General features: G+C 38.8%; 2 protein-coding genes across 9 annotated transcripts in view; both read right to left on the bottom strand.

Moving 5' to 3' along the window:
• STPG4 (sperm-tail PG-rich repeat containing 4) overlaps positions 1–10,106 on the bottom strand; it is a 53,694-nt gene extending 43,588 nt beyond the window's left edge. For all 6 annotated transcript variants that reach the window (XM_024999395.2, XM_010810022.4, XM_059891739.1 and 3 more), the window contains exons 1-3: positions 6,175–10,106; positions 3,558–3,617; positions 2,206–2,463 (exon numbers count right to left, since the gene is read on the bottom strand). In XM_024999395.2, coding sequence (XP_024855163.1) covers positions 2,206–2,463; positions 3,558–3,617; positions 6,175–6,207 — 351 coding nt within the window. In that variant the 5' untranslated portion in view covers positions 6,208–10,106. The remainder of the gene's footprint in view (positions 1–2,205; positions 2,464–3,557; positions 3,618–6,174) is intronic.
• An 81-nt stretch (positions 10,107–10,187) lies between these two features.
• CALM2 (calmodulin 2) lies at positions 10,188–23,122 on the bottom strand. Of its 3 annotated transcripts, none has more exons than NM_001242587.1 (6): positions 23,044–23,122; positions 17,417–17,447; positions 12,101–12,244; positions 11,879–11,985; positions 11,332–11,467; positions 10,188–10,845 (listed from the first exon to the last, which is right to left on the bottom strand). In NM_001242587.1, exons 1-6 carry the CDS (start codon positions 23,044–23,046, stop codon positions 10,817–10,819), a joined length of 450 nt encoding a protein of 149 aa, NP_001229516.1. In that variant the 5' UTR covers positions 23,047–23,122; the 3' UTR covers positions 10,188–10,816. The 3 variants fall into 3 exon arrangements, with proteins under 3 accessions (NP_001229516.1, XP_059746978.1, XP_059746977.1); XM_059890995.1 differs by having other exon boundaries at positions 10,193–10,845; positions 23,003–23,114; XM_059890994.1 differs by having other exon boundaries at positions 10,193–10,845; positions 22,883–23,114.
• Positions 23,123–23,143: the final 21 nt, after the last annotated feature.

The following is a 23,143-nucleotide window of genomic DNA, read 5'->3' on the forward strand; positions in this document are numbered from 1 at the left end:
AAAGTCTATGTATAATTCAGTGCTTGTATTCATCCACTGAACCGAACAGGATAAGATTTACCCTGTGAACATTTATCATTCTGTCCTGTTTCAAAGCCATAATTTGCAAAGCCCTAGGAAGGGTTCATTGCTTGGACACAACATGGGTTCATTTTGCTGAAGATTTCTTGTCCATTCTAATAACCACAACCCCTTCCATTCAATTCAACCTCCAAGTGGCAATGCATCGTCTCAGATTATGATCACATTATCCCAATAAGGTTGTAAAGACTGATACATATTATTAGCTCCTTTATAAATAGAAGATATTAAGGCCCAAAGTCCCAAATGACAACGTCCATGTCTCAACTCTACCCTTCTTGTCAAATGCCTCCTTTGGGTTCCACCCCCTGAAACCCTGCCCCTCATTCAAGGCCAGAGGCACAAAGTAGACTGGAAACAGCACCAAACTGGGGCTCAGAAGCCCTTCGTTACAAGTACAGCTTGCCTATACAAATAAACTTATTTATAGAACAGAAACAGACCCACAAACATGGAAAACAAACTTACGGTTACCAAAGGGGACAGCTAGGAAGGGAGGGGTAAATTAGGGGTTTGGGATTAACATATACACAATATTATATATAAAATAGAGAACTAAACAAGGACCTATAGTACAGGGAACTATACTCAATATTTTGTAATAATCTATAAGAGAAAAGAATCTGAAAAAGAATAGATATATCTATAAATATATATATTTATAGATATATATAAGCTGAATATATATATCTGTATATATATATATAAGCTGAATTATTTATATATATATATAAGCTGAAACTCCAATACTTTGGCCACCTGATGCAAAGAACTGACTCATTGGAAAAGACCCTGATGCTGGGAAAGATTGAAGGCAGGAGACGGGGACGACAGAGGATGAGATGGCTGGATGGCATCACCGACTTGATGGACATGAGTTTGAGCAAGCTCCGGGTGTTGGTGATGGGCAGGGAAACCTAACATGCTGCAGGCCATGGGATTACAAAGAGTCAGACCCGACTGAGTGATTGAACTGAACTGATATATATGTGTGTAACTGAGTCATCTGCTGCCCATCTGAAACTAACACAACACTGTAACCCAACTATGTCGTTCAGTCACGGAGTCATGTCTGAGACCTCGCAACCCCATAGACTGAAGCACGCCAGGCTTCCTTGTTCTTCACTGTCTCCTGGAGTTTGCTCAAATCCATTTCCTTGAGTCGGTGATGCTATCTAACGATACTTTAATAAAAAATAATAACAAAATAAAATTGGGTCAACCATAAAAAAGCACTGCCTTCTTTATAAGCTATGCACCTCGTAACCAGTTTCTTCATCCCTATTCACCTCAGTTTTCTCATCTGTAAAATGGGGGTGACATCCATCTTGCCTATTTCAGAATGCCTGGGAAGAACTACTAACAGAATATACATGGAAGCTCACGGTAAATTATTAAGGGCCACAGGAATGTTATATATTATCCAAGGTCCAACTTCAGTCCTACTCAATCCAGGGAGCGTTCTAGCCTTTCAATCCCACCTTCACTGAGCTCTCTCTAGGCCTTTCCTGCTACACCATTTATCTCAGCACTTGATCTATTTGCTCTTGTATTGTTACTTAAATATTTCTAAGTCAGGAACATCTTCCCTTTACAGAACCTAGCCCAGGGCTGTAAGAAGCAGTGCTCAGTATCCTTAATGTGATGCATGAACTGGTAGAGCTTAGAGTACAACCTGACTCTTCTGATATCACAATGCTCATTTCTGCAAGAAATTCTTGCAAAAGTTTTCCTATGGTGTATAGTCATATTCACACTCTAATATGAGGACTACTCACTGAAAGGCAGTTTTCTCTTTAAAAAAAGAGGACATACCATATCAACTGCTTGAAGAGACCAGAAGCATGGCCCCATCATAGATAAGACCCCAAGTCAGGGGAATCCTACCAAGAGTTCCCAGCAAGGCAAAAAAAATTTCCCATGTCCACGTTAGGCTGAGAAGGGAAACATCTTGCTGGACATATTTGCAAGTGAAGCATGCTTTGTTTGATTTCTGGAAGAAATAAGGCATCCTATAGATTTTCAATTTCTCCTGCAGAAGATACAATCTAAGTATACAGAATATATTCCTCTGGGCCTCTTGACAGCTTTCCTACACAAAGCCAACTGCTACTAGTACTTTACCTGATCTCTGTAAACCAGCATGCTGGGGCTTGACCGCGGTTTGTCCTTAAATGAGTAAGTGGCCACTTGCTTCTTTAACAAGTCCAAGAAGTCAGGAGGCCTGTACTGGGGAAGGTCATTCAGCACCGGATCATTTCTTTGCAAAAGAGGTGGTTTTTTCCTTCCTTCATTTTTAAAATTGTAGGTTGCTATCACTGGATTTAACAGTGATTCTTCAATAAAAGTTTTCAAGTGGTAAGTGCCAGGATTAGGAGTGTTCTGCAGAGAATTGATATCATTTTTCAAGTTACTATGTAAACCAGTAACATCTCCTAAAGCATCATTCTTTCAAAGGTCACTCCTAAGTAGCATTTCTCTTTGTTTTACTTAGAGAAATGTTTTAATAAAATTCCATCAAGTACACACTCCCCACAAAACATTTCAAGACAATCATGATGATTTCCTTTCTGTGACAATTGCTTAACTGTGGGTTAAGCAAATGGGTTATGGCCAAAGTAAAGCTTTAACTTTATAAAAAGTAGCCCCAAAGATACTTAAATTTGAGGTTCTATTTGACTATCAATGTCAGGTCTCTTATGAGAACCCTCTGGATAAGTTTCGTGACTAAATAGAAGTTATCCTACTTCAGTTTAGTAGTTAGATACCACGTGTTTCTTTCTAACCCTCAAGTGGGAAGCTACAGGATAATAACATGAGATTGAGGATGAACTGGCAGAACATATGGTCTAATTAGTCCAATAAGAGGTTTGGGACTTTCAAATCACAACCACAGTACGGCTGAATGGCCAGGCCCGACAGTTTAGTCACGCTGCTTTTGTGGCCATCTTCCCACTGAGCACTCGACTCAGTTATACCATTAAAATTAGTACAATTCCAAAGAGGCTTTGGTCCCTAGGGCCCCTCCGTTATGGAAAGGTGTGAACAGAAAATATTTCTGCCATACAGAAATAATGTATCTTGAGAGAAGGATCTTCTGGTCATCTTTCTTTCATGTATCACCATCTTGCTTTCACACGTTGACCATGTTAACACAAGCTATCATAGGCTCTTACTTTTTGAAGAAGTAAGATAAAAAGTGAAGTCAAACACCTTTCCAGAATGTGTAAGCTTAGTTGACTTTATCAAGATAACCTGTAGTGTAAAACACCTAGGCTCCTACAGTTGTTTTATGTCCAAGCTTTTACTGCATTCAAAGTTTAGTTTCTCAGTCATGTGCTGATACTAAAATTATAAATATAAAACGAGCCCAGGTAGATTTGAACAACCATTGTTTCCTTAAAATTAAGTATTAGTGATCTAAAAGGTCAGACTCGAATACTGATTCAAATAGGAAAGGATGAAAATATACATACCGTTAATGCTATCCTCCACCATCCTTCTCTTTCAAAAGATGATGACTTCTGGGTTGGTTTCTATTAATAAACATAAAAATGTGCTTATTCATTTGAGAAGTGATCACTAGAAGTTAAATATCACTTATAAAACATGTACTTGAAGAAATTGATACTGTATGAAATTGGTCACCCTGAATGAAAACAAGAGCTCCATAATCAATCTTGCCTATAATATTTCCTTAAATTGCTATTTTAAGATCTTAAGTGCTTTTTAAGTATCTAAATTTTCTTTGGGTAAATTAGAGTAATAAACATCCCCATCAGAGTATGAGATGGTTAGATGGCATCACCAACTCAATGGCATCACAAACTTGATGGAGTTTGAAGAAGCTTCAGGAGTTGGTGATGGACAGGGAAGCCTGGCATGCTGCAGTCCATGAGGTTGCAAAGAGTCAAACACGACTGAGTGACTGAACTGAACTGAATTGAAACATCCCCATCTCACCAAGATGTCATAAGAATAATTAGGTGACAAAATCTGGTGCTCTTAGGAAGCAAAGCGGAGAAGGCAGTGGCAACCCACTCCAGCACTCTTGCCTGGAAAATCCCATGGACGGAGGAGCCTGGTAGGCTGCAGTCCATGGGGTCGCTAAGAGTAGGATGACTGAGCGACTTCACTTTCACTTTTCACTTTCATGCATTGGAGGAGAAAATGGCAACCCACTCCAGTGTTCTTGCCTGGAGAATCCCAGGGACGGGGGAGCCTGGTGGGCTGCCGTCTATGGGGTTGCACTGAAGCTACTTAGCAGCAGCAGCAGGAAGCAAAGAGTTATGTAAACCCAAAATTGTATAATTGTTACTACGATTTATGGCTCAGGGAGCTCAAGGTAAAAATGTATAGACATCCAATTAATGTAATATCGGAATTCAAACTCCTGGCCATATAGCAAATGTTGAAAGTGCCATTTTCTAGATTTCCATATGCTATGACTTGGGCTTGAACTCCAGTTCAGCGACTACCTAGGTGCACTAGGCAAGTTAACCCTCATGAACCTCAGCTTCCTCTTAGGAGGACAACAAAAGGCAGCTGAGCTGGCACGAAAATAAGGCATCATAAAGACCTGTACCCACAACCAGGACTCAGTAAGTGGTGGCTTTTATTTTTAATACCTTATCTGCCAAGTTAAGAAGAAAATTATTTTGATGCTTCACTGTCAACAGTGAGGACAACAGAACACAGTTGCTTAGTTTTTTCCTTTTGTTATTTCCACCAGGCAAAATCATTAAAATACCGAGTTTTACTTTCATTTAGAATGCTTTTTTATTGCTATGAAATATAGGTCATCTCAAGCAACAAGGCATTAAAATAATCTAATCAGTAAACTGATATAATTCATTCTTCCTAACATATATCCACATATAAGGAACCCTGGGCTTCAGTTTTACTATGAAATACAAGCATTTCTCTGAAAAAGCATTGCTTCATATGCACTGCTAAGTCTGAATTTCTTCCTATACATTCCCTTTATTAGATTTATGTTGAATCTTCTCTGTTGCACATTTATAGTCACAGAAATTGAACTTTTTCAGGCAAGTTAAGACAGGTCTCCACCACTACCTCAGTTCAGTTCAGTTGCTCAGTCATGCCCGACTCTTTGCGACCCCATGAATTGCAGCACACCAGGCCTCCCTGTCCATCACCAACTCCCAGAGTTCACTCAGACTTATGCCCATCGAGTCAGTGATGCCATCCAGCCATCTCATCCTCTGTCGTCCCCTTCTCCTCCTGCCCCCAATCCCTCCCAGCATCAGGGTCTTTTCCAATGAGTCAATGCTTCGCATGAGGTGGCCAAAGTATTCGAGTTTCAGCCTCAGCATCAGTCCTTCCAGTGAACACCCAGGACTGATCTCCTTTAAGATGGACTGGTTGGACCTCCTTGCACCACTACCTAGGACCAGGGAAATGAAGTGGGAGGAAGGCAGAAGTAAACATGACACGTCTGAAGGAAGGTACCTGGCAGCTGCTGTTTTGTTTAGCCCAAGACAGGTGACCTCAACTTCCCCTATCTCCCACTTCATATTCATTTCAGGGGGGGATTACTTTACACAAGTTAGGCTAAACATCCCTTGCCCAAATTTATTTAAAAACTAAACAAGACAGTTTCAAATATTTTATAAATACTACAGTAGGAAGCAAGGCAAAAACGTGTCCAGTAGTCCAAGGAAGGAAAAACCCATTCTCTTGGCAGACGGTGGGGGAGGTGGGGAGGAGGTGGAGGGAGGGAAACGAAGGAATCTAATAACCTTGTTAGAGCAGTTGTCCAGCCCAAGTAGCAATAGGTTAAGATCGGGGGTGGAGGGTGGGAAACAGGACAGGAAACAAAGGACGAAGGGGAAGGATAAGTGAGAGCTAGGCAGGAGAAAAGCAAACGAAGGGCACTCAATGATCAGGAAGAAAGGACTGCAGGCGTGGGTGTGGAGGTAGGAAGCGGAGGGGCGCAAGGACCCAGGATTAGAGACAGCTGGTGTTTTTGGCGGAGCCCTGCAAGGGGAACAGTGTTTTGAGAATTGAAGGCAGGGAAGGTAGGCGGTACCGAGGCCAAGGCAGAAGCCCCATGCCTCAGGTCTTCCTTACTGCGGTGGAGGTGATGGCGATAGACTGATCCATTGCTGCCTCTTCACTCTAAGCCGAGGCTGGCGTCCGGTTGCCAGGAGGCGCCTCTGTCAGCCGGCTCCCGAGCATGCGCAGGAGACCCGCCGGTAGGTTTGGCTCTGCTGGTGGGGGAAGGGCGGCAGGCGCACACTTGGAGGGCCCGCGCCAAGCCTAGCGAAATCGGTCGAGATCGTCACGCACGTGCATGGTAAGAAAATCTCGAGGGCTCAGGAGTCACCAAGAGCCTGCGCCAAGGAGGCTTGTAAAGGAGCTAGAGCATCCCATCATCTCCATCAGCCCTTTCCCAAATCACCTCCATACTAGGAGATAGCATGCTTAAGGAAAAATCAACCTTAGCATCCACGAAGATTGTTTCTCAACTCCTCCAGAAGGAAATTTCTGGGTGTCACTGCTTTGAGAAGTGCAGTGAGCTCTGGAGACAACATTCTGTGAAACCACGGACCACCCTTTACCCTCTGTATAGACCCTTTTCATTGTCAGCCTATCTTGGCTGTAGCTCCTCAACCTATACACAGTTCCATCTTTAAAAACAAACGTCCCCTCAACCTTAATCGATTTTATGGAATACCTGCTGTGTTCCAAATACTTCACATGTATTTAATCCTCAAAATAACCCTGTGAAATAGGTATTAATCCCATTTTACGCACGAGGGAAACAGGCTCCTTGGACAGTTTAGCACAGCAGACTGCATCACAGAACAGTGGCAGAACAGAGTTCAAGTCCAGGCCTGACTCCAGTGCCAACGGCCCGCTATACCATGGAGTTTCTGCTTCCTGTCACAAACTTTCAAGAGTAGTGTAGATTCATTTCTTTCCTCACCTGCCCCATCAGATCAGATCAGATCAGTCGCTCAGTCGTGTCCGACTCTTTGCGACCCCATGAATCGCAGCACGCCAGGCCTCCCTGTCCATCACCAACTCCTGGAGTTCACTCAGACTCACATCCATCGAGTCAGTGATGCCATCCAGCCATCTCATCCTCTGTCGTCCCCTTCTCCTCTTGCCCCCAATCCCTCCCAGCATCAGTCTTTTCCAATGAGTCAACTCTCACCTGCCCCATACTTCCCTGAAACCATCTTACTCTGACATCACACACCTTTAAGTTAAAAACTGCACTTAATAAACTAGCCAGTTATTCAGTTGCCAAAACCAACGGGGATTTTTCAAGCTCTTAGCAAGCTTGATTTCAGTTCATCACTGCATTGATTGCTCTTTTCCATCCTTCTTGAATCCCTCTTCTCCCCTAACAGGATTTGTATTTGCTGATTTATTGTGTTTGTCTATAAAGAGGTGAAATATATTGGTACCCACATGGGGTAATTATGATTAACTTCATTGACACCTGGAACAGTCTGGCACAATGCATTCAATAATCATTGCCTTTAGAACAAAAGCAAGATTTACAATCTAGTCTCATCTTCCCATTAGAACCTCCTGATCTGATGTATACTCAAAAATCCCAAACATGCCACCCACCACGTCTCCCCAAATGCTGACCCTTCTGCTTAAAATGCTATTCCCTTCTTCATGGCCTGGCAACCCTCAAGAGTCAGCTCCTCCAAGTCTCCTGAAGGACCCTGTGCCTTCTTTATTGAGGACTCATTGTGACAAATCATATCTCCTCTAATTTGAAACATATCCAAAACAGGTTTTTGTCCTAATTTTCAGCCCTTTCAACACAGTAAGTTTTTTTATAAGTTAAAACCAGAAAATGGACTATAGCAGCACTTTTCAAATGTGCCCATTAAGTATCTGGAAATATTGTTAAAATACAGACTGAGATTCTCTAACAAGATCTCACAGGTAATCGTGTGGGTGACTTTTCTGGATAGCAAGAGAGGACACCATTAAACTTCTAAAATACAGGGGCTATTCAATAAATTCATTTAACATAGCCTTAAAAATAGGAAAAAGAGCAGGAGGAGACAAGCACCAGGTTTGAAATAAACAGCTGAAGTTATAAGACCAAGAGACAAGTAAAATACAGAACTTTCACCAAAAGTGATTAAGCTAGTCCATCACTGTGCCTCATTTTACTTTCTTATTTTGGCTGAGCCTGTAAAACTGGCTCAGCAGACTAGGGACTGGTACCCTAGAGACTGAATACAATGAAAGGTACAGAGAAGTCCAGAAACCCATAGAAGGTATGAAATATAAGGGAACACCTAGATGAGAAAATAGTTTTGGGTACTGCAAAAATAGAAACAGCACGGGTCAATGATTTCAAGGACTTTGCCAATAAAACAGACCAAGTATGTAGAATAAACAAAATGTCCCCTTAAGAAAACACTGTCTTGTACAGTATACTGTTTGATTTTCAGGTTACCATAACAGCAGTTTTAAAGGGAGGAGGCCGTTCTCTTTGTGAATACAAGATTACACTATGTAGAGATCAACAGTGCCTATGCTATGCATCAGATTTTTAATAAAAATTCTAGATAAAATACCTCATATTGTAGAATCATTTTTAACTGCACAGTGATAGTTTTGGTTAACTATCTGAAAGCAAACATGCTAGGATTGTATTGAGAAAAAATTAACAATTACCATGATGCTTCTAATATAAAACACGTAATATGGTTAAGACTTAAAAAATAACGTTTTTTATAGTTCTGATTTGAGTAAGATTATGTAATGCTTAACTGTGTGACTTTCGTGAAGACTACAAGAATATAATCAGCAGTGTGATGCGCGCAAGTAACCACAAAACATGTTTTCCCCTTCCTCCTTACCAACTTACTTCAAACTATTGGAACTAGAAAAGCACCGATATTAACTTTGCCTAATCCCCTCATTTTATAAGGATCATAACTGATTAACAGCATAATACAATGCAAATACTAAGAACTATGCTAAGTGCTGTGTGTGTGTGCTCAGTCTATGCTAAGTGCTTTACCTAAGATTATTACAAAAGCCAAGTTAGAAACCACCTGGGTAAATTACACCCATTTTACATGTAAGATAACAGAGGCTCAAGTAGTATTGACCTCTTCAAGGTTATACAGAGCAGTGATCTGACTACTGCTTCAATAAAACTCCAAAGCCTATGTTTAATATTCTGGAGATTATTATGCCTCAGTAGGACATGAAACACGTATCTAATGAAGGTCTTATTTAATCACCTGCCTAATATGTAATAATACCCTATTAGGATGATCAATTCCTGTAACTTCCCTTGTCCTATCTAAATCATGTCTCTTTTCCTTCACAACCATCCAGTTTTCCATTTTCTGGCAGAGTAACATTGGTATTAAAGTAGTCAACAAAGCACAGTAACCGGTCAAACAAATTGCCCTCTAGGAAATTAAAAGCCTTGTGGCTGTAATAATCAAGGAACATACTTCAGTGTTTTCATCCTGGCTCTGGTTTGCTACAGATTTAAAAGTAATTAGAAAAACAGAAACCTTTATAGACACCTTTTGTACAAAGAAAGCAATAGTTTAGAAGCAAGGAAAACTTCTAAATAAAACAAAGTTTAGTTACTGTCAAGCCACTACCAAAGATACTTATTTGTAAAACATGTTGAAGATAGTTAGGCACAAGAGAAAATTCTTTGTTTTATGGTAGGAGAATTAAAAAGCACTGAGTAAAAAATTAGAAAACAGGTAAAACAACTACCCCCTGCCCCAATTTGGATTTTAGGGTTTTAAAGCCCAAATATTTAAAAAAATCATTGCATGGCTGAAGTCAATATGGATAAACAAAGCCAAAGCTGAAAATTACAAAAGTAGGCAACACTGGATACCTACCATATGTCAATCCCCATGCTAAGTACACTTACACAAGAGTTTTTAATCTTTCAGTTAAACCTTTTGAAGGAAGTATCACAATCTAAAAACTAAACACAGTCTTAAATAGTTAAAAAAAAAATTAAGTATCTAAATTACACCAAGTAGAAGAAATTACACTCCCAATTTGACTGTCCAAATTGTTCAACATCAAATTAATTAAATGACTCGGATTCAGAGCAACAGTTGGGTAAATTGTAATTTTTTTATTGGAAAACAAATATACAACTTGGAATGGATTTGAGGCAAATTGTGCCATAAGCAGATTTTCTTTAAGTGGCTAAAACAAAGTTTAAAAAGCAAGTTAACAATAAAAGAAAATGTTTCTGGTATAGGACCAGCAGTACAAAAAAATAGTGTACGAGTACCTGGATAAAACACCCGTTTTGCAATAGTGCAACTTTTAAGTACATATTGTTGACTGTCCGTAGTCCACGCAGAGTTACAACTCCACACTTCAACAACAACATGCTGACAGTTCCTAAAGAAAACTACTCAAAAAAAAAAAAAAAAAGGCATAACCCAGATGTTCCCTCATTTGACCAACTCCATCTAAGTTTAGATGTGCAGAAGGGCTTAGATATATCCAGAGTAAGCCACATGCAACATGTTACTTGATCAATTTTCTAAAATAAGGTTTCAGGACAATGACAGTAAGATAAGGGAAGAAAACATGGAGGAATGAAGTCCTAATTACTATACATGCATATTTTTTTTTGACAGTAGGGGGAAACCTTTTACAGATAAGTTACAAACAAAGAAAAGGCAAATAAACAATTTTGTACAAGAAATTTAACACATTCTGTACAATGTCTTCACTTTGCTGTCATCATTTGTACAAACTCTGAAAAAGAAGAAGTATACAAAGATGTTGAGTCAATGGCAAAAGTCTGACAAAACCAATCACATTTACTCAACTACTGAGCAGTTCCCACTCCCCTGTCTTTTGTCAAAACTATAAAGTACAGAGGAAAGCTAATTTACTGCTAAAGCTAGATTCTTCACAAATCAAAAATTATTTATGATTATTAACAAATAAACCAAATCATCGCTTTAGTTTATCATATTTAATACTTCTGAACAGAAGCATGAATAATTTCAGACTTAAAGCTAATTGAAGGGAAGGATAATCCAATGAAAGACATTAAAGTCACCTTAATTTTGAGGATCCTGAAATAAGTTTAAAGAAGCTTTTCAAACTGTTCCACAATGGTACCAAAAATGGTAACCAAAAATGGTTTTATCCTAGTTTGGAGTGCAGTGCTTCTTTTAAAAGGGTAGGATCTGATAGTAAAGCACAGGATACAGCTGTGACAGTGCAAAGACTTACCTTCATAGTTTACTTGACCATCACCATCAATATCTGCTTCCCTGATCATTTCATCAACCTCTTCATCTGTTAACTTCTCTCCAAGGTTTGTCATCACATGGCGAAGCTCTGCTGCACTAATATAGCCATTACCATCCTGCAAAAAATTTAGTAAAATGTCTGAGCAATATTATCGATGTAATGAGCTAGATAAGTTTATTAAACTTCACATTCGGGAGCAAAATATACTTTAGAAATCCACACAAACCTTTATTTAACTATTTCTTAGTTCCAAAGTCAATACCTCTTCTGCCACAAAACTAATACTATATATATATATATGTATATATATAAAAACTACTGGGCTTCCCTCATAGCTCAGTCAGTAAAGAATGTTATTAGGAAATCTTCTAAATTCTTAGAAAGCTTAGAAAGCTTTAATATCAAAGCTTGATATTAAAGTATGTTGGCAAATAATCACAAAAACAAATCTTCAGAGATTAAGAGATCCTAATATATTTAAAAATCCTCAAATTAAAATGGAACAAATCCAGTTTCAAATACTTACTTTATCAAACACACGGAATGCTTCTCTAATTTCTTCTTCACTGTCTGTATCTTTCATTTTTCTTGCCATCATTGTCAGAAATTCCGGGAAGTCAATTGTGCCATTACCTGCAATGGTATTAGGTGAAGTATTACAATATTTGAAATATTGAAATATTACAATAGAATTTAAATGCCACTTCTTCAACTCCCTCTTCTCAAACCCAGAATTTAAAAGATGTACCATCAGCATCTACTTCATTAATCATGTCCTGTAACTCTGCTTCTGTGGGATTCTGCCCAAGAGATCTCATTACAGTTCCCAATTCCTTTGTTGTTATAGTTCCATCACCATCCTTGTCAAATAGTGAAAAAGCTTCTTTGAATTCTGTTTGAAAAAGAAAACACAATCCAAATGTACAGGTTAAAAATAAAGTAACCTAAGCGAAATGTATTAATCAACTCTCAAAGATATTATATGGAGATAGGACCTGAAATGGGATTTTTATTTCCTGAAGGTGGAAAACCTTGTGGTATTTCAAACTTTTTAAGTTAATCATATGTTCATACTGATCTACCTGGGAGTTTTTTCCATCTAAAATCTCACAGGGAACTCCAAAATCTAGACTAGATAAAAGTCAAATTATTGTTGAAAAAGCAGAACAAAAAACCCCAAATGTCTGCTTCTGTATTTTCTGTTTAAGCTGCTCTGTGGAACACAATTCTAAATTACAGATCTAACCTACACTCACAATAGAAAAGGACCAAATACGTTTATTTCTGTACAGCAATTGTACTACTTACAGTAATCCTTACAGTCAAAACTAAGTCCATTTAATCACTTACTAAATCAAAAACAAAAAACTATAAACTTTAGAACAACATGCATTAAGCTAGTTTCCTTTTCTGGAGGACAGAAGAGGCTATCACCAAATAATCTGTAATGATGTTAACAATGGGATGATAAAGGTATATATGGCCAGTTTTAACTGTTATTATCACTGAAAACAAAAATAATTTAGACCTCTCTTCAGAATATAAATTCCGAGCTTGCAACAGAATGAAATATATTATTGCCTAAAATCTTTAAGATACTATTGTGAAATGATGTTGTTTTTATCAATAGTTCACCACTAGTTTACATGGAAAGCTACTAGAACAGTCTAGGATACCCGAATACAGAGAAACTAGAGATTTACTTTAACAGTGCAAGAGAGCATATTAATAAGCTAATAACAAAGCGAGTAGGAGTAGAGATATTAGGCTCAATCAGCAAGTAAATACAAAAACATAAAGCACCGAAACTAAAAGCAGAATTTGGAACTCAACTGCCTGGGCTCTGCTACTAACTAGTAATTGAACCTTGGGCAAATTTTCCACCTCAGCTTCCTCATTTTTGTTACTTAGGGCTAATTGTACCTTCCCTTGTGGCTCAGCTAGTAAAGAATCCACCTACAATGCGAGACCTGGGTTGGGAAGACCCCCTGGAGAAGAGAAAGGCTACCCACTCCAGTCTTCTGGCCTGGAGAATTCCATGGACTGTATAGGCCATGGGGTCACAAAGAATTGGACACAATTGAGCAACTTTCACTTGTTCACTTGGTACCTACTTTCTAAATTAAATAATTAATGTAAGTAAAGCACGTTGAACTATGCCTGGCAAGTACTTAAGTATCAAGAAAGAGATGATGTCATTTTCCTGTAGCAAAACTACAGAGGAAAACTTCTCTTGACTTTCGAAGTCCTTTACTTTCTACCTTATACTGCCAAAGGGTCTCGCTCTTATTTGTCTCCTGCATGTAGATCTGACCAAATTTCTTATCCTTCTCTCTTTGGCCATTACATCTATGCCCACTAATGAAGACTTCAGTTAGTCCACTCATCTCTCTCAACGTAATACTTTTATTTCTGACATCCTACAGGACATCTCCCCTAGCTGACCTCAGGGAAAACTTAATGAAAATGAATTCCATATACAGCAACCCTAGGAACACAAGCAAGTTACCTTAACTCTTTTCCCCTGAAACGGGCCTGCTGAATTCTGCTATTGAAATACTGCCTGATTCTTTTTTCATCTCTACATCCAACATTTTGGTTCATGGCCCCATCATCTTTTATCTGGACTATCACAATAGCCTCCAGATGGGTTCCACCCAAGTGGGTTCCAAATGGGTTCCAGAAGTACCTGAGTCCTATTACCATTTTGGATTATCACATTCTTTTCTTCTGCTTTGATTCTTTTAATTGTTTAGCTTTAGACTAGTATTACTGTAGTATGTGCTACTTACTCTCAGTACTAAACAGTCCACTCCATTTAAATGTTAACTTGTTTTCAGAGAAACTCACCCAATATTAGAAGCTTAGAACCAAACTACTGACTGATCTTATGAAAACATGCAGTACTAACCTAGACCAATTCAATGACAAAAGTAAATCAGTAAGTCCTACAAAGAGCAGAATTTGATAAAAGTATTTCCACTTTACCCGAGTCTTTTAAAAAAACAGATGTACAAATACTGTCTGGAAGTATGTAAACTACTAAGAGTTTGAACACATTAGCATCTATCACCTAGTAACTTGGCCTCCAAGAAAATTAAGAGATTTGTATTTAATTACATTCTCTGCTATAATATAGGCATCATTTAACACCATTATGTACAAAAATCCCCAGATATAACTATCAGACATAATCATTTTACTAAATGACTTAATTTCAAAAACTATTTCTGAAAGATGCATGCTACACATCTATGTATGTTCTAAATTTCAAGAAGTTTAAGAGGCAGAAATACCTGTAAAATCCTGAAATAAAAACAAACTGAAAAATACAATTCACCTGCTTTTATAGCTCACCACCTGTGCTTCAGAACTTGTTTAATCTTCATATATAGAAGCCTATCATTTTAAACAAGTAATTCCCAGGAATGACTTGAAATATAAACCTAGGAGTCAAAACTCCAAAACACAGTAAGAAAACAGGTCTCTTCAATATAACTGATGGAACCTCCCAAAATCTATTCTAGTTATGCCTAAGTTGAAACTTTCAGAAGTCATATTATTACTTGTTTTAGATTTTCATTAGCAACCACAGGATACCTTTCTAATTATGTTTTACATAAATTCACATTATTATTAAAACAGGTTATTGTAATTAAGACAAATCTAATGTCTGTTTACCAATTTCTATTTATTTATAAAATTCTGAACTTAATGATCCTTTAAAGGCCATATATTTAAACCCTTAAAGGCCTTTATTATTGAGTAAGATTAGTACTTTTTTTTAATCAAGTAAGTTTTATCTCTACACTGAAATTTAAAACTTTAGGCATAAATTTCTTTAAAGAAAAAAATTATTTTACATTTTCCCTTTAAACACCAACAACTAACGACATCATGGCAATTCATCAACAAAATTAACTTGCTGTTATTGATGTCACACTAGACTGTTCTGGATTGCTCTTTAAGACCAGGGTAACGTAAACAATTCTAGACACTTCACCTAAACTATAAGCGTACATTTTTCTAAGCGAAGTTACCTGCTAGAGGAATTTTAAATTGGTCAGCATATGAAGATAAAGCTAACTGAAAAAGTACCTTAGTATATTCAACTTTGCAACTCAAAAGTAAGGGACTCTAGGAGGAGGCAGAGTGATTGTTAGGATAGAGTAGGTACTGCTTTAGAACATATCTGTGTGGCACACATCTTTGAAAATTTATATATTCAGGAAATATTTACTCAGTCCTTACTGTGTGGGAGGTAGTGGGAAAGAAGAGGAAATAAGGATTTTTATTTTAGTAGCATAAAAGCTTTAGCTCCTCTACTTTAAAGGTTCACTAAAACCTGGGCTCCAAGAACAGCTTTATTAAAAGCCTAGGAAAAGGCAGGGTAGGGAAAGAACCTGGAACAGATTTTTCTGCTACTCTCACTAGAATTTAATTGTATGATAGGAACCAATGAAAAGACAGAATTTATCTTAAGGACAATGTTCCATGAACTGCATGTATTTTTTACAAAAATGCTATCAAGTATTGAGGATTGATTCTCTTGAATTTAACAGACACAAACTACTTTTTAAAAGAGTTGTATGTGTGTTTGGGAAAGGAGTAATGAGCACCAGCTATGTAACTGGCACTTTGAATAATTCACTATCTACCCTAAAGTGAACAAAGCTGTGCCATGCAGAACTACCTGACTGAGACTACGGAGAAACAAAGGCAAAGAAGACAGGTCTATTAGAGAAGGTAAGAACTTAAGATTGGAAATAATAGCCTCAGTCATACATAAAAAACTATTCCAGAATAACTTACATTTCATCAATACACCTAAAATACTATAATATGAACAAAAGAAATCATTTCCAAAGCTCTGCCTGACTCCTTCAACATACTCTATACATACAAATTTACCAACCCTAAAGAGCAAATTCCCAGCTTAAGTCAAATGCACATAGTAAGAAATAAAAATAAAGCCTGTCAAATTGGTCCTCAGTGCTAATAGCTTTCTACTTTATACAGTCCAAGCAAATATTATCTGTGATGAGAATTTGAGATTATTGATTTCTGGCTCTGCCAAGACTGTGTATTAAGTGTGGGGTAGTAAAGTAATACCTGAGTTTCAACTGGGTTTCTCAGTTTTCTCTAGCATTTAAAAAAAAAAAGCTTTAGTGCTTTTGAGCCCTTAAAACTCCTTGCCTATCAGGAAAACCATTGCAGTTAAAACTGCCTGATGCTTTCCTTACTAAGTCTCTCTTTAATCAAAGTCAAGGAATAGAGTTTGAAAAGCATTTCAACACTGAAATTAAAAAACAAAACAAAACAAAAACCCATTTAGAAGTTTCCCCAATATTCTGTTAACTAGCCACCTCAAAAATATTCTAATAAAATCAAAAGTACTACTGGTTCAGCATAATGACTACATGACATCAGGTTTTATGTAACAATTTCACATTTTCACAGCAAACTAAAGGATACAAAACAAACTCATTTCATTCAATAGCTGTCACCGCTTTTAAGATAAAATTCAAATTTACTGCGTCTGTAAAACAGAATACTAACTTTTGGATCTAAGTTTTTCACTAGAGAAATGGTTATTCCCTGACTGACCAATCGTACATGCAATTCTAAGGTTAAGATATTAGCTACTTTAAATCACAGTTAAATTCAACATTCATTTTCTGATTTTACATTTCAAGTTAACTACTACTTGGCCTCTTTTCTTGTGGAGACTGATTTGAAGTTTCAGTGTTAAAAACTGCCCAGAATTAATCTTTAGACTAAAATAACCTCAAGAAAAACAAAGAGCACCCCAACACCAGGCTCAAAAGTATATCTACATAACCTAAAAACATGTCTTTAATTACAGTTAGCCCCACACATCTTACACAGACAAGTTTTCCTTTTCATTTGCCAAAGCAGGTTCAATTACTCTCTTACATTACACTTGTTCCCATCTACTACACAGATCAAAGTCAATTCTTTCATACAAATATCTTTTTTTGAGAATGGCTTTTCAATTTATAATAAAATTCAACAGGTATAACCTAGCAAAGTTATTTCTCACCTGCAATCTGCTCTTCAGTCAGTTGGTCAGCCTAAAAAGAAATCAAAGAAATAGGTAAGTGGCTTGACAGTATGTAGTTTAACAGTTACAGAAACAAGTTTAAAAACATTTAGGGTTCATCTGGTTTCATAAACTTCTCAACTTCATTTAGTTCACTCCTTAGTACCAAACACAGGGAGCAGAAAATACATCTGATTTATCTCCAAAGCTAAGCTACCTTGCCCCCAAGTTTAAGACGTGAAAATATTTCAGAATATATTCGAAAGTCTAAATTTTACATTAATTTTAAAAAAGCAAATCTAGCACACTAACACTACAAAGTTTAATTGGAATTGTACTCTTCTAAATCAAGGATAGATGCAAAGAAGCATTGTTTCCTTTCTCAAAGTTTGTATATGTAAACTTAAGCTCATCTCCTCAGGTAGATAAAAACCATTAATACCAGAAATCTCCACCGAATCAAAAAATCACCAAGAACTACATTTAAACTTTCCCTGCTGCTAAGTCACTTCAGTCGTGTCCGACTCTGTGCGACCCCATAGACGGCAGACCACCAGGCTCCTCCGTCCCTGGGATTTTCCAGGCAAGAGTACTGGAGTGGGGTGCCATTGCCTTCTCCGTAAACTTTCCCTGTAAGTGATTAAATACTTCACTTGGACACGTGATGTTCCAAACCTCAAAAAACCCAAAGATTACTAAGCAAAACTCTTTATCTATCAAAAAGATAAAAATCCAAGGTGTACTGGTTGGGGCAACATGAAAGTTACCAGTTTTACTCCTCTTCACCTGCCATGCAACTGCAGAGAATCCAGGATTTGAAGTACATTATTTACAAAATGTTAAGGCCAGTTATTCATTTTCTTTTAATATTTAAAATTCCAAAGTGATAAGATTTGATATTTTTAGCAAATGGAGAACAGTTACTTGTTTTTACTTTAAAAAAACAAAAAGCATGTTCAGGCATTTGCTGTAACCCATTATATATGTTGCTTTTACTCAACCTTCAAACCCTAAATGGAATTAATAATACCATTAATACTCTATCTTACAGATGGGGAAAAAGGCTAAGGTTAAATTTTAGGGAGCAGGAGTACAAAATAACTAACATGTAGGGTCAGGATTAAACACTTGTTGGACATATCCTCAAGTTTTAAATTCAGAGCACACTATAAAGATACTTGCAAAATAATAAGGCTCCCTGTTCCTCATGTGGCCTTCATCTGTGGACATGCACTGCTTATTGGAACATATATCCAGAGGCACTGACAAGAAGTAGCTTCCTAGCTAACATTCCTACCTACAGAAATCAAGCATACTGTGATTAATCCATTCATTTATTGATATGAAAGAAAAACAAACACTGCCTGGTTTCATTTTAAATGAACACACCCCTGGAAAGGATAATAACCTTAATACAGGATGGCATTCACATTTTCTCTAGGGGACAGCATGAGAACATTTGAGAAGAAACCCAGAAAAGCAGAAATTTCTTTCCCTAATCAATTTTGATTTGACCTTGAAGCAAATACAAGGTCTTTAGAAAAAAAGCCAAGTCTAGCAATTTAAAATTGAAAAGCCAATAATCAAGCTCAAATGCACAAGTTAATAAAATAAAAATTATCTACTTTTATCCTTAACAAATCCCAATTGTCCCAAGTATTTGGTATAAAATCAGATTGTGTTCTCTACGAATAAGAATTAAAACCCAGTAAATCCACTGATATTTTTTACTCTGTTAGAGGCTGATGATTTACCTCTGATCTAATTTCATCCTGCAGGACTTCTATCATTTCTAAAAGAAGGATAACATGGCATGGTGCTTTGAGGCATCACTGGTTTAGTATCCCAGCTCTGCCATGTGACCTTGGACATGTTAATCAAACTCTCATTGTCAACTTCATCTGTAACACAGAATATTAATACCTACCTTGCAGAGTCATTGTGCATTTAGAAGCTATATAAAGGGCTAGCCCCAAAAGTTCAGTGAAAATTATTTTATGTAAGTTAATTAACCAAAGAACCTAAAATGTTAACATTAAACACCAACCTGACTAGTTCAACTTTCACAGTGAAGGTAGACAGGTGGGGCATTATCAAGCCCTTTACAGCAAACTCTCCATGTTTCTTTTTAACTTTGATTTAAGATGAGAAAATCTATTTCCACAAACTGAAGCCACAAGCCCAGGAACAAATGGGGCAGAAGAAATCAGTTTAGGACTAAAAATGTTAACCCGAAAGTGTGGAAAACACAGCAACATATGTGAACGCTGAAAGAATGACTGCTATGTGCAGAAACTGAGACAGTGGGGTTTCTTCAACAAGTTGTGAGGGAGGCGATTTTGGGAAGACTCACATATGAAAGCTGAGAAGGCTTTAGGAAGAAAAAAAAACTTTCTTTTGTATTTACTACTAACCCAGAGTCCAAGGCTTTAAAATAACCTTCATCAGTAACTTTCAGACTAAAAACTACTGAAAGTAAAAACACAAAGCTCCCTAGCACTGTAATTTGTAAGCTTTTTCCAATGACATGCAAATGAATTTGGTTCTTATTTTTGTCTATACAGAGTGTCATTTTCTTGGTAGAAGAACTAGAAGAATTACACTTTTGGGAAAACTCAAGCTCATTAAAATGTGTTTACCTCAGTGAAGAGTAATTCACTAGAGAGATGACTACTTCTTACTCCTTTATTTCTACAAATATCGCTTTCAACTGCTACTGTCAACTCTAGAGAAAGCTCCCAAACATTAGTATATGCTCAGGTTCCAGCTGAGACTTACTGGACTAGACTGTGCATTTTGAAGAACCACAGGTGATTTGTAAACACTGAGAAAAACAGAGTCCACTAATCTAGACTACATGTGTGACCTTAAGGGAATTATGTGCCTATTTAACATTTCCCAAATGGCATTCAAAAGTAGTAGGTATGGATACCATGGAGCTTATCTAGTCAAAGGTGGTATAAAAATAATCCAAAATTCTTATCTCAATAAATATATGAGTCCATAGGCTTGAAATGGAGCAAACTTTCGTTTTGCATTCATTCCTGTTTACTCCAAGTATTACTTAGATACAACAAAGGCTTCCATGCTAAGCAAAAATTTTTCTAGTTTCAGAAGTCAGGGCATTTGTTTTACCTATATCAAAAGCAGTCTCTAAGTTATTTCAGATAGAACAGTATCTTGGCCCAAAAGGGAAACTAGAATAAACTACTTAAAAATTAGGACCTTTATTAAAGGCCTAATTTGATCAGTCTACCTGAACCTAGAACTTTCAATACTTTAATAGAGGCATAATTAATTTCTTTAGTCTAACAGAAACAGATCTTCTTGCTGTTCGATGGGTATTTATTTGGATTCAAGTGACCAAAAGTTCCACGTCTTCACATCTTTTACTTATCTCATCACCCCTGCCTCAAGTCTTCTTAATCAATCTCCCTTTCAATGACCATGTATCAACTATACGTAAACCCAACAGCCACATGAGCAAACTTATTCCGTATCAAATAAATTTTCATTCTTTGACTTTATGGAGTCCTAATTTTAAACCTTCAGGTCTTGTAATTATTAAATTACCTATGCCAGCGGTAAAGAACCTGCCTGCCAGTGCAGGAGACATAGGACAGGAGGGTTGGATCCTTGGGTTGGGAAGATTCCCTGGAGTAGGAAAGGGCAACCCACTTAAGTATTTTTGCGCAGAGAATCCCACGGACAGAGGAGCCTGGCAGGCTACAGTCCATAGGGTCGCAAAGAGTCTAACACAACTGAAGTGACTTAGCAAGGATGATTCCCAGTTTAGTTAACAATGACTGTCAAAAACACTCAAAACAGTAATGATGTGATCAGTAACTACAAAAGCTTACTTTTGGCAAAGGACTACGAAAGGGTAGATGACAAACTGTGCCTCATCAAGAAAATCTGAGATCTTGATTTAATTATCAGACTGATTAGAAACAAACTTATTTTTTATTTACATAATATAAAAAAATTCACCCCACAATTCAGAACCTTAATTACATGCCAATATTTTCACCTAAAAGAGTAAATTCAACCAGCATATTCAAATTTAGAATAAAATAATTAAAATATCAAAATGGAACGAGTACATCAAACAAATGTGAACTCTTCCCCCCACACCCATACAGAGTGGAGGTTTCAGTTGGCAAGGATTCCCAACTCCTGTTTAAGATGTCACCTTGCCTCCTGGACACACCCATCGCCTGTAACCACTTGGCAGAAGGAACCACAAAATAAGTATTGCAAATTACCTCGCTCATGAGACTTTTTCTTAACAGGAAAGAACAAGAGTTCCGGTCTCAAGTGACAGGAAAATGCTTTAAAAAAATCCCGTCCCCCAATATACTCTTCTATCACCATAGTCTTTGACAATCATTAATGTACAAATGAATTAAACCTCACTTAAAAGATGACCTGGCATTTTCGCTACGGAAATAGGGAGTTATTTTCAAGGGTGTTGGTGCGGGGCAATAGTGTTAATGGATCTTAAACATTTCAACGTGCACGTGAGCACTCAAAAGAGGACTGTGGCCCCTGTTAAAGGCATCCTTCCGATTGTTACTAGAGGGTAAGATCGACTTTGGCATCAGAACGGGAGTCATCCCGGAGCGGGCTTTCGGTGAGTGAATAGAAAAACGCCTTTCAAAAGCCAGCTGGAGTCTCTGGCTTTCTCTAACGAGATGCGCAGTGCGAGGCTGCGCCTGACTTCAGATATAGTCATTTCCTTCAATGACAAAACCACTTGAATTTTTTTTAGAATTATTTAGCCTGGGAAGTGGAATTAGGCCTCAAGGCCCATATGTAGCAAAAAGATCAGTATTCACCGAGCTTCCTCCTCGCCGCCGGGGGTGGGGGATGGGAATCGGACGAGGCTGCCCTCCCCAAACTTTGCCCGACCGGACGACCCCGCAGCGCCGCGGGACGCCCAGACCTCCGCAGTCCCGCAGGTGCCAGCGCAGCAGCTGGGGCTCGAGCCGGGTCTGGCAAGCGACGGCCGCGGTCCCGAGCCCGCCCCGCCCCCGGCCGCTCCCCGCGGACTCGGCCCACTCAGCTAGTCCGCCCGCCCGCTCGCGCGCCCCCAGCTCCCTCCCGGCCCAGCACGCGGGGGCTGCGGGCTAACGGCGGCGCGGGCGCTCGCCCCGGGCCTCGCGCGCTCCCGCCCGCCCCCACGGCGCATGGCGGCCGCGCGCGGACAAAGGCGCTTCCTGGCGCCCGCACCAACCGTCCGTTGGGCTTTTGAATACGGCCCCTGGCTGACCTTTTGAGATGCCCGACCCAAGGCTTCTGCGCTCCCGCTCCTCCCGCCCTTCCACCCTCGCCTAACCCAGCTGCCCCCGCCCCGGCTCCATCCTCATCCAGCCTCTGAGGAGCTCCAAGGTCCCGGGGGCGCTGCGCCTGGCCCCCAGTACACCACGGGACACCTCCCTGAGGAGAGTGGGGGTGGGGGAGCACCTGCGACACAACCGCCGTGGACACCCCCAGCCTCTGGCGCACCATCCCCCTGGCGAAGACCACTCCTAGAGAGTGTGAGAAAGGCTAGTTCCCTTTCGTCCATTCGCTTCAGCCTCTTACCCCCTACAGGCCGAGCGCCCGCAGCTTAGCGACGCACTCACCATGCTGCAAGCGCTACCGGTCTCCGGGACGCAATCACACAACCACTCAGCTCGCTCGCTCCACTCGGACTAATTCTCCCCCTCCGCCCCCAGCGCCTCA

The sequence above is a fragment of the Bos taurus genome, chromosome 11, assembly GCF_002263795.3.
Source record: "Bos taurus isolate L1 Dominette 01449 registration number 42190680 breed Hereford chromosome 11, ARS-UCD2.0, whole genome shotgun sequence".
Taxonomy (NCBI): Eukaryota; Metazoa; Chordata; class Mammalia; order Artiodactyla; family Bovidae; genus Bos; species Bos taurus.

Bases quoted from the DNA above. Each gene is read 5' to 3' on its own strand.
- CALM2 (XM_059890994.1), bottom strand. From the start codon at position 22,927: ATGGTGCGCCAGAGGCTGGGGGTGTCCACGGCGGTTGTGTCGCAG. The intron at 12,245-17,416 runs GTGAGAAATAAC...TTTTTCAAACAG, and splicing joins GACTGAAGAGCAGATTGCAG to AATTCAAAGAAGCTTTTTCA. The intron at 11,986-12,100 runs GTACATCTTTTA...ATACCATTGCAG, and splicing joins TAATGAAGTAGATGCTGATG to GTAATGGCACAATTGACTTC.